This window comes from Bombus pascuorum, chromosome 13 (genome assembly GCF_905332965.1).
Source record: "Bombus pascuorum chromosome 13, iyBomPasc1.1, whole genome shotgun sequence".
NCBI lineage: Eukaryota > Metazoa > Arthropoda > Insecta > Hymenoptera > Apidae > Bombus > Bombus pascuorum.
In genome coordinates this window covers 11,474,417-11,486,411 of record NC_083500.1, presented here as the reverse complement: position 1 = coordinate 11,486,411, position 11,995 = coordinate 11,474,417, and the positions used below count along the sequence as shown (strand labels likewise).

Genomic DNA, 11,995 nt, shown 5'->3' with positions numbered 1-11,995 from the left:
TGTGTGTATCTTTTTTCCTTTGGTTTTTGCTTCTCCTTTTTGGACGGGACGCGGCAATTACATAGCGAAACGCGGAACCATGATGGCCCTAATTTTTTGGCTGGCGAGATTTTATATTTTTGGAATTTTTGCGACAACAAAACGATCTTCCATGAAATGAATTCTGTGCTCCCAGAGAAAAGCCCCGAACTTTTCCCCAGAGTGCCCCAGACATTTTTTCCAGGTGGTGCACGCAGCCGCGGATTTTTCAGAAGCTGATAACCAATTTTTGAGCTCAGCTATTACCAAAAAAAAAAAAAAAAAAAAAGAAAAAATGAGAAAAAAGATATACGACCAAAAAAAAAAAAAAAAAGAAAAGAAAAGAAAAAAGAGAAAAAGGAACGTATTTTCTTACTATTTTTACAGGGCCTAATCGCAACTCTCCCTTTGTACGTTGCCGTTGGTTTTTGTTCCCCTGAGCCCCCTCTTTTAAAACTTGGAGACCCATTTTAACACGCTAACTAATACTTAATTATATACTCATTCACGTGTTTTTGTCTTTCCTTAAAGCATTTGCAGGAGGATGATCCAGGTTTTGAACAGCTAGTTTTTAAGATTTACTCGCACTAACGTAACATTACCGATTGTCTAATGATATGTACTCATAACACTCAATGTTCTTTCTGGTGGTAACCGTGATCATTACGTCACGTAAAGATGTTTCGTTTCTCTCTTTAGTTCGTTGACTCACTCTTGCCACGTGTTACGACGATAGATGCCAAACTGACCGTCCCCAAGCGTGCGCAACATTATTTTTACCGTTCCGAGGAAAAATTCTATATTATCGCTTGAATCGATTCTACGAGACATTTATCGGACGGAAATAATGTCTGTGAACGAGGGCGGCAGCTTGTCTGGTGAAACGCTTATGTGTGTGTGTGTGTATATATATACATATACATATATATATATATATATATACATATATATGTATATATATACACACACGTAAACCATAGCGTATGTATTACACACAGCAAAAATATATATACATATTATTATTCCACTACATACCTACATATATGCATTTATATGTATATATATATATATATATAAATATGAGTATTTGAGAAAAATCATATATATCTATATATACATATATAATATATTTCTATATCTCTGATATATAAGGCTCTTCTGTCTTTAGTTAAAATTTAGTTCTACCTATCGTTTGCACATGTTTAGAGCATGCCTTCGTTTGTTTATCGATCCCTCGGTCTCACCAAAAATTCAATCCCGTCGATCATATACTTCTCCTCGACTACGAGCGATCCTTCGAATCCCCAACTCGAAACAGATTCTCCCATCACCGTCCAAAGAAACCGTCGAGCTGCTGTCGAGTCTGCGAGATCTCGGTCTCGAACCACTGTAAAATGGTTCCACAACCGAATCAACGAAATTCCTATGAATGGCATGCCGATGCATGAAGAAGTTTTGCTTTTCGTTTCGAATCTTTCCTTTCCGTCTCCTACTCGGTACTTGACTGATCATCGGTTCGGTACCGTCCCACCCTGCATGGTACAACGAGTTTTTCAACCCCTTCCAGACACCGTTTGCCCGTTTCCCGTCCGATTAATCCTCCGAATCGGCGAGCAGAGAAGCTAACGAAAGGTAGAGGGAACGATACAGCGGCTACGACGATAGGACGTTATTAATCGCATCGATGAGAAAAGTAATCGAGCCGCGATATCCTTTTCTCTTTCTTTTCTTCGTCGGTGACGTTCGGAACACGTCGCACGACAGACAGTCGACCGCGTTTCGTCAACGAAAGAATGAAAGAACACACGTAGGATCGCAGCCAGGAGAACGGCAAGCTCTTTTGTCTTGGAAAATAATCGAAGACCTTGGTTGGTCGCGAAATCGGAATCATTTGTTGCGAGAGAGGCATTGTGAAGGCGCGTCATTGTCGCGGAAAAAGTCGTACGAACGCATCTCTAACGACGTTCCCTCGAACCTTTTGCACTCGGCACTACGGAACGCCCAGGATCCTCTTTCGTTTCACCGGCCCCCTACTCCCGGTTCCTCCCACGCATTGTCCCGTTTACGGACCGACCGATCCAACCGTCCACCCTCTAACAGCAGACTCGGCAAAGCGAGGCGGAACGATAAAAAGCACTGCTGAAAGCACCCTGCCGTGTAAGCTCGCACATTATCAAGCACAAAAGTTCACCGTCGTATATACGTATACTCGTTCGTTATTGTTATTGTCGCCGCTAGTATCGCCATCACTACCAATATTCTATGATTATATTATTCTAAACGTATTATCGATATATACATATTACATGTATCTTATATATATGCCTATATATATATATATTACATATACATATATATTACATATATATAATATATACCTATGTATATATGTATGTATCATTACCGCCGTTATGAGTGTGTGCACGGGCACCGATAAAAGTATTATTTTTCATGCGGGCACGGTTTTATCTCGCACCCACCACGCACGCATGTAAAGTCGCACACGCGTTTCACGCACGACGAAAGGTAGAGAGAAAAACAAGAAGGAAGAAGGCGGAGCGCGCAACGATGAACGCGTATCTACGCACCTACGCACAAAAGCCACACGCAGACGCACGCCTTTGCCGTGTCCTACTAACTGGGTATATATGTGTATATATGTATACACATACACACACACGTATATCACCATGCACCACTTGAAAGAGCACCCTTCGCTTCGAGTAACTGCCGACAGCCTAAAAATCACACGCGTGCACGCATGCACGCATGTACGTAGGACGTGTGCGTGGGTGAGTGTGTGTACGCGCGTATCTACGTACATTCCGATGTACTTACCTTGTACGTAAAGTACGTACGTAGGAGACGAGTAAGACTCGTGCGTGAACGTGCGCGAGCGACTATAATGCGCTCCCGATATACGTATAGTATTCGTTGGACCTTCGACGTATTAAGAACAGCACCGTATTTCGCAGCGCACCGTATGATCACCTATATATATTCACGTGTCTAAATATCAATTGTCACACTCGATTGCGATATATATCGTGCCGAGCACCAGCACTGAGAGCACCCTTGAATAACGAGCACCCCCCACCGTCGATTGTCGTTGCAGTTTGATCAGCGCGTCTTCTCCACGTGAACCTCGATTCGGTCTCGATCTGTCTCTTCTCTTGCCTCAGCATCCGACTATGTCCGAGTATGTAGTTTTATACGCATCGATGATAATCGTTGAATCCATCGAGAACAGCGGTATCGAGTTCACGTCGGGTGCGGCGTGCACGCGTGAATGCGTGAACGAGTGCGTAAAAGAGTACAGGATGCAAGAGTAAACCGTAACGCGTCGAAAGTCGCGCCAGTGGCAGCACGAGGAGAATGATAATGATCGTCGTGCTAGGAAAGAAATTAGCGAAAATCGGAGGGCGACGTTCGCGAATTCTTCGGTTCGCAAGCGCGATATTCACCGGGCGATATTAGCAACACGAGCGAAATATCCGTGACGCGAAGGAGGAGAATTGCCGCGAGAAGACGTTCAATTTGAAAAACATTTGAATACCAATATTCATGCAATTTTTTTTCATTATCTTGGTCCATTTAGTCGACGGCCACGAGCCTGTCGGCAACAAGCACTGAGATGCATCGATATCGACGGAGAGAGAGCGTTCGCCGACACCCTATTCCGCTGCTATCGAAAGAACGGAATCCCTTGGACGAAAGGGGTGAAAGGTCGGTAAACCGCCAAAGACTCTCTGTCCGTTCGAGACGAACATCGATGGATCGTTGATACGCGCGAATATCGCGGAAATTTCTTACACTCACCGATGTCGTTGGAATGATATACATAATCATATTACACCAGACCTTCTCTACTCTATTGTCTATACGTGCACCTTCGTTCTTTGCATGCTCTCACCGACCTACTTTTTTCCATCTTCTGCCTCTCTGTAAGTTATAACTATCGTATCTTTAATATTGAATTACGTATTTTATTCGTACGTATAACATGTTCTTTATATATATATATACATTACATATATTACGTATTACTACATCTTTATATCGTGTCTCGATATATACCTTTACGTCTTCTCCTCTAGGTATATACAGGGTGCGCCGTTAGAATTCGGACAGAATTCAATTTGTAGTTCCCACCATATTAGAATTCAGATGTTTGTGCTGATTGACTCTGAAGTTAGTTAAATATGTCAATAAGTCTTCTATAACCTCAAAATGACAGAACTCGTTAAGCAAAACCCGGAATACGATAGAAGAGCGGCGATTATAGAAAGTCTTCGCGCCGGGAGAACGCCGGTCGAAATTATAAAATTCTTTAGCTACCCAAGATCGACGGTATACGACATTGCTAAGAGATACGCAGCCTCAGAGTGGTTCGAGAAGGGTTCTCCTTCTCCGGCGAGAAAAGTTCAGGTTAGGGAAAAATCAACAAGGACGCCAGAAATTATTCAAAGGGCCCAAGACATGATTTTGGAAGATCCGGGAACTTCTCTCCGAAAATTAGCCTCCGTCTTGGGGGTGAGTGAAACGATTGTCCGTCGAATAGCTCAAGAGGATCTTAGATATGCCTCCTACGTTCTCAAAGTCCGTCAGATGCTCTCCGAGGCCGCCAAGCTTAAAAGATTTGCCCGTTGTCATTTGATTCTGTGTTCGTTAAAACACGAAGCTGCTCCTAACAGTCCCGACCTAAACCCATTGGACTATTACGTGTGGGGCGTTATCGAGAGACAAACTAATAAATGCAGGCACCCCAACGTCAACTCCCTACGAGCTGCTATCGAGTCAGAATTCGCGACAATTAAACGCGACCAGTTGAAGTCAGCGTGCTCGCGCTTTAGAGCAAGAATAGAGCAGGTCATAGAGGCAGAGGGTGGTTACATAGAATAAAAGTTCTCAGCAAGGACCCTTTAAATGAGATATAACAACATTTTCATGTGTTTTTGTGTATTGACTTAAATAAACAACTTTCTGCACAAAACTTCTTTTGTCCGGATTCTAACGGCGCACCCTGTAGAAAGAGTATACTTTACTCCGTTTTATGTGTGTTTTTCACGTTTCCATTTCTGAATCAACAACGTACTCGCGGTTCGAGTTCGGTTGTCTCTTTTACTCTGGTAGCTGTGTCGTCGGAATATTAAGAAATCGACCGATCAAGCAACCACCACCCGTTCGTCGTTCCAACAAGAACCGTACGATCGGTTCTCCATTTTCCTCCGACAAAACGCATGCTTCTTCCTTCTCTGCTTTCCCTTCGATTCGATCTCTACCATCTACTTGTGCGCCGATAACACCAACAAACTGAGAAACCGATCGGCAATCCGATCGGTCGGCGTGCCGTAAGAACGACGCGCGCCATTTCACGACCATTGTTAATTACGTGCATATTTTGCGGAGAATTTTGCGATTTTTGCGTGGGTGAATGCGCGGGTGTATGCTACCGATGAAACGTAAGAGCGAACAGAAAGGGGGACGGAAATGATTTTTTACCGTTCTTCGAGACAAACCACAACAGAACGACGTCGTTTGTTTCGCCTTTCGCTCGAAAAGAAATTTACCCCTTCCATGTACAGCGATACAGATTTTTTATCGAGCTGACGTTTTTTGCGGGTGACTTTTTGGAGTTGCAAAAAGAAAAAGAAAAAAGGAAAGAAAAAGAACAAAAGAAAATTTTCCTCGAAAACATATTCCACCTCACCGACTCTCGTATCCTTATCTATTCTATGTACGTGAATTTTTTCCGTCGAGACGAGTCGCGCCTTTTTTCACGACTTTAGATTACACACGGGTAGCGGTTTATACGTTCCCGAACCATAACACGATACCAACCACTTCTTCTTACTTATGGTTTCTCCTTCCTAGCTTTCTTTTTAGTAGACATTTTATCATAGGTCTTCCCTCTCTCGATGCCTCGTGCCGCGAGGGAAAGGACGGAACGCGCGGACTCGTGTCGTCTATCTTGTCCTTGCGTTTTTCCCCTTCCATTATCATCTTTTCTGTTTTCCTCCTTCCTCGCGATTTTCCTTGGCCGATGCTGTTGGATCGACTTCACTCTGATAAGAGAGGCCGCGGTTATGTATCGCTTCGAATTTGCGAAAAAGAAGAAGAAAAATCGGCGAGTCTTTCTCTCGGCGGCAGGAGGCAGGTGGACATGAGCCTTTAGTTATTTCATATTTGGAGTAGTGATTGCGCATGCCAAAAAGACAAGAAAAGAAAGATATTCTCACATCTCCCGCCTCTCTGCGACCAACTGCAACCGAGGACCAAGCGATATTTTTCTATTTAACGATCGATTCGAAAGAGAATTTTGTCCACCGACGTTGCTCGGCAGAGCGATAAAAAATATTACGAATAGAGCAGAGGGTGCGATTGGAATCGAGCGCGTGGGAGGGAGGGAACGAACGAACGAACGAGCGAGTGCGCGTGTGCGTGTTTCACCAGAGAAACAGACAAAAATTTCATACCTTTTTTTCTCTCTCTTTCTCTCTCTCCCCCTAATCAGAGCAAAAAAAAAAAAAAAAAAAAAAATACAATAGCTGTAAAAGAGGCCATGTTGACGTTGATAATAATCAGTAGTATGCTACCCACTGATATGCCTAAATATATTAAATATTTAATAATTCTACTCAATATACGTGAGAAGTTGACACGAATTTTTACGAGATTTTTTTCCCACTTTTTTGGCGACTTTTGGGGCGCAGATCCAAAAAGTGAGTATCCCTTAGCTCGTCTCGAATTGTGCCATGAATTTTCTTCCTGTATTTAATCATTTTTTTCTTTGTCTCTCTCTTTACATATATATATATACACATAATATATATATGTATATATATAATATTTTTGTTCCTTTTTTCCGGCTCTTTCGCATATATCGTTTTGTTTTTTCTCCGTGGGAGACTATTTTGGAGTTTTTTCCTTTTTTTTTTTTTTTTTTTTTTTTTACTGTGTTTTCGTTGCTGCAGTCGGTAAGCAAATACAATTAAAGCGAAAACTATTTACGTCTGCGTAAATAGTTGCGGCTGCGACTGCGACTGCGCGCTCGCCAATTTTGTTTTTTGCGTTGCGTAGCGATTTTATGGACGTAATTGATACATTAATTACGCGAGAACAGTAAAACGTAAACCGATATAGAAGCAAGAGACGTATCTCGTTCACCGAGGGAAACTTTCTTCTTCTGTATACAGGCCATCTTCTGTATGCAGCAGTCGTCGTGTTTGGCTTTTCTTTGTCGTATTCTTTCTTGCAACGCAGTTTTTATTTTGCGACACTTTGTAGAGGCTGCAGTTATCGTTCTCGTACAAACCTAGAGGTACATTAGGCTTTCCTTTTCTTTTTCTCCTACAATTCTTGTGTTTTTTTTTTTTTTTTTCTTTTTTTTCCGTTCGTTGTTTTTCTGTGTAACGCCGATATAACGTTTCCGATGCCGGATACTGGACCGTCCATGACCGTCGTCTTTGTCCACGTCGTTCTCGTCGTTGTCCATTGAAAATATAGAATGGAGAAGTTTCGAGAGAAATATAACGAACCGGGTCTCGAGATCCGTGACAATCAAAAAGTCAAGACTCGAAGAAGCGAAAAAAAAGAAAGAAAAAAAAAAAGCGAAATCGCAACAAAGGAAATGAAAAGGGGCGGCGACGTAGCGACGTTGGCGACAAATTATCGAAACGGCTTATCGTTGTGGATATCTGTAAATTCGCGTGATACATTTCGTTATCCTTGCACGTTTATCGAAAAACACGATTGCACGTTTCCTCTGGCACAGTTTTCATCCACGTCGCACAACCAACGATAGCGCATCGCATATATACGTGTATACTATATGTATGCACGCGTATAACGGAACTACTTCGTTTTCGTTCGTCATGGACTCTCCAATATTGCCGTAGCATTATCGACCAACGTAACCGCGCTCTTGCATCTCGATGACGTATTTATACGCGCATTCGTACATTCGCGTTCTGAAATCGAATGCAGAATAAAAACATACATTATTGGTATTCAAATGGAGGATTATCGTGTCGTAGGGACGTAGAGCATGAGGTACCGGCGTACCTCGTAATATTGTTTGTACATCGTTTTGTCCGTGTGCGATTGGTGGCATGTACATATTTTCCATTAATTTTTCTTTACTCTCTCTCTCTCTCTCTCTCTCTCTCTCTCTCTCTCTCTCTCTCTCTCTCTCTCTCTCTTTATCATATTCTCTTTCTCGTTTCATCCTTGCGATTTGTTTTCGTTCGTTTACGTTACGTTCTGTCTTTCACCTGTTCCCTTTCGTTGCAACGCTGCTGCGTTATTTTGTTTCTCGCACGAGTTTTCAATTTGCTGTATACAACGCTTTGATTTGCCATACTGTTTTCGCTACGCGCTCCTTCACTTCGTTTATATACCAACGACGAACGACCCGTTACAGATCGTTACCGATTAAACGGACACAAAGATCGACGTTACGTTATGTTTCCGCATAGAGAGAAAAGAGTACTTTTAGTTTTTTAGTTGCTTCTTCGATCCATCGGACGGACACGATTCATTGGACAAGCCCCTACCGTTTTCTTTCGTTCGATCCAACCCTACGTATTTATTTATTTTACAGATCTTTCTTCCTGGTTATGATTATCGTTTTATCCCCCCTTTCAAGTGCGACTGCGACAGTGTGAGAGCGTGTGATTGCGAGTATGCAGCAGAATCGGCCGTCAAGTGCACGAATTAACCGATCGTTGCGTTCCAGTGCCGGGTCATCCTCAAAACGTGACGGTAACACCGATCAATTCGACCACGATACACGTGAAATGGAGACCGCCCACGTCGAAAGAACAGAACGGTGTGATAAGAGGTTATCACATACACGTGCAGGAAATGAGAGAAGAGGTGTGTCGTCGGAGCTTTAAATTTCACGCTGCGATTAAAATAGACGCGTATTCTCAGCCACTGATATCTTCGGCTATTTGCCCTTGTAGGGAAAGGATCTGTTGAACGAGCCGATACGACGCGATGTGCAAGAAGACGGCGTGCTGGAAGTGAACATTACCGGGTTGCAACCCGACACCACATACTCTGTACAAGTAGCCGCTCTAACGAGAAAAGGAGACGGTGATCGTTCGCCGCCAGAAACTGTCAGAACTCCCGGAGGTGTACCCAATAGACCTCACGTTAACGTGAAGTATGTTCCTTAAATTCCTTTGTATTTCATGCCAAACGAATTTTCAACATTTTCTCGCTTGACATAAAATTCGCTAGCACAAAAAAAAAAAAATATATATATATATCGACAAACGAACGAATGATTGCCTGCCTAGTCGGCTCGCTCTCCAAAGCCGAATTCTCTTAATTATTACATATGGAAATATTTAAAACGCGTAGCTTATTAAAGCCGTGTGGATATTTATACAACTTTATATTTTTATGAATACGATTGGAAAAATGAAGCTGACGCGGACCATTGTTTCGCCTACTACGTATTATAACGAGTATTATATTTTAAATATTTTATATATTTCATATATTTTTCCATATTATGTCCATTCTGTGTATTTTTGGATTTTCCGCGAATGCATAAAAATCCGCAGTCTATTTATAAAACGCCAATTGATAATGTTTAAACACTTCGTTAACGTGTCAATCAAAGTTGTTCAAAAATCCGAGCAATGCCCGGCCTGTGTCGAACGAGTTCGACATAAACGAGCTATAACTCGAAAACGAGATTATATCGGACGTATGAATCATCCGGAAGCCGTGATGCATAAAATTAATAAAGTTCAAATTTTCTTGTCAATGTCCTGTCTTCTTTCGTTTTTTATTTTTTTTTTTTTCTTTTTTTTTCTGACAATGTCTCGTTTCCAGACTTTTGTCCAAAGATCCCGACGTGGTTGAACTCGAGTGGTCGCAGCCTACGCAAACGTACGGCGACGTGTTGGGCTATAGAATAAGATACGGAATTAAGAACCAAACGCTCAAGGAAGAGTACATTCCAGGAAACCGTCAACATACTTACAAGATCACCGATCTTGGTAAGCTCGAACCCTCTATATGCGATATTCCTCTCTCTTAGTGGTGTGATTTTATCATTTTTTTTTTTTTTTTTTTTTTTTTTTCGAATGAAAATTACCGTCTTTCACACTTTGGTCGGATTTAATTCGCAGAGGAACGAGGGGTGGATTACGAGTTTAGGGTCGCTGGTCAAAACGCGATCGGATTCGGTCAGGAGACGGTGCGATTCTGGTACAGTCCCGAAGGCGAACCAACTGGCCCGCCGACGAATTTATCCTACTTTTTCCAAACTCCGGACACGGTGTGTGTGACGTGGGATCCGCCTCTGCGACAGCACAGAAACGGTCAGATCACCGGTTACGATGTTCAGTTCAACAAGAAGAACGATCACTCTACAACCATCAACAGGAACACGACCAAGACGAGAGCAGTTTTCACGAATTTGGAGGAAAACACGGAGTACGTGTTTCACGTGAGAGCGCACACGTCTAGGGGGAGCGGGCCATATTCGGAAAAGATCACGATCATAACGGAGAAAGATATTGGCCGGGCACCGATGTCGGTAAAAGCGGTGGCCACGTCGGACACGAGCGTGGAAGTTTGGTGGGAACCGGTACCTAACCGTGGAAAGATACTCGGATATCAAATATTTTACACGACAACCGCTGTCGAGGACCTGGACGAGTGGAAGCAAAAGACCGTTGGTCTCACCGAGTCGGCGGAACTTGTCAACCTGGAGAAATTTACTCAGTACGCGATCACGGTGGCAGCGAAGTACAAGACTGGCCTCGGAAGACTCAGCGAGAAGGTAACCGTCAAGGTAAAGCCGGAGGACGTGCCCTTGGATCTAAGGGGGCCGGACTCGTCCACGCACTCCATGACGCTTACCTGGAAACCGCCTATCAAACTGAACCCCATGAACTACAAGGTCTCCTTCGATGCTGTGAAAGAGTTCGTAGATTCACAAGGTATCACGCAAACGCAGATCGTGCCACGCAGACAGATACTCTTGGATCCTAGCGTGACGAAGACCACGATCAACGAGCTGCAACCGTTCACCACGTACAACGTGAATGTGAGCGCGGTGCCAAGAGACGGTCAGTACAGGCCACCTGCCAAGATCACCATTACTACGCAAATGGCAGCTCCGAAGCCTATGGTCAAGCCTGATTTCTATGGTGTGGTTAATGGAGAGGAGATTCAAGTGATCCTGCCTCAAGCCTCCGAAGAATATGGATCAATTTCGCATTACTATTTGATCGTCGTGCCCGAGGACCCGTCAACGGCGAATAAGCAACCCGACGAATTGACCGAGGACATGATCGCGGGAAAGGGGGCCAAGGAAAGGGAGAATGCTCCTTATATCGCCGCCAAGTTTCCACATAGAGATATCCCGTATACGTTCCACCTTGGCAGCGGAGATATATACGAGGGTTATGAAAATCGTAAACTAGAGAAGAGTAAACGATACAGGATCTTTGTGCGTGCTGTTGTCGACACACCGAGGAAGGTTGGAATGAAATTGCAATTAGTAGAGAGAGAGAGAGAGAGAGAGAGAGTGTGAGAGAGTGAGAGAGCGTGTGTGTGTGAAGGAGAGAGAGATATTAAACGAATAAATATGTTAACATAACTTTCAATTTTACTTCGTATTCTAGCATTTGTACACTTCGTCACCCTTCTCCGAGTACCTGTCTCTCGATATGAGGGAAGTACCTCCTGGCGAGCCACCGCGACGTCCCAATCCGAATACCCCGGTGGATGGAAATCCAGAGGTATCGGTGAAAACCAGCGGCGAAGAACCAGGGTTGCTGAAGGTGGTCTGTCCGATAATAGCTGCATTGATAGTCTGCGTACTTCTCATCCTTGTCTTCGTTATTAGAAAGTAAGTATCGAATACGATGACAATGGAACTTTGATCAGTGACAAATCCATCGACATCGATAATACCGCAACGACATAGCTCGATGTACGTTTCTTAGAG

General features: G+C 43.3%; 1 protein-coding gene across 14 annotated transcripts in view; it reads left to right on the top strand.

Annotated features, from left to right (window-relative positions):
- The window catches only part of LOC132913167 (tyrosine-protein phosphatase Lar), a 287,417-nt gene that overhangs the window by 268,853 nt on the left and 6,569 nt on the right, over positions 1 to 11,995 (top strand). For all 14 annotated transcript variants that reach the window (XM_060971207.1, XM_060971199.1, XM_060971200.1 and 11 more), the window contains 5 exons: positions 8,756 to 8,895; positions 8,985 to 9,187; positions 9,868 to 10,034; positions 10,167 to 11,524; positions 11,670 to 11,896. In XM_060971207.1, the coding sequence (XP_060827190.1) occupies positions 8,756 to 8,895; positions 8,985 to 9,187; positions 9,868 to 10,034; positions 10,167 to 11,524; positions 11,670 to 11,896 (2,095 nt within the window). The remainder of the gene's footprint in view (positions 1 to 8,755; positions 8,896 to 8,984; positions 9,188 to 9,867; positions 10,035 to 10,166; positions 11,525 to 11,669; positions 11,897 to 11,995) is intronic.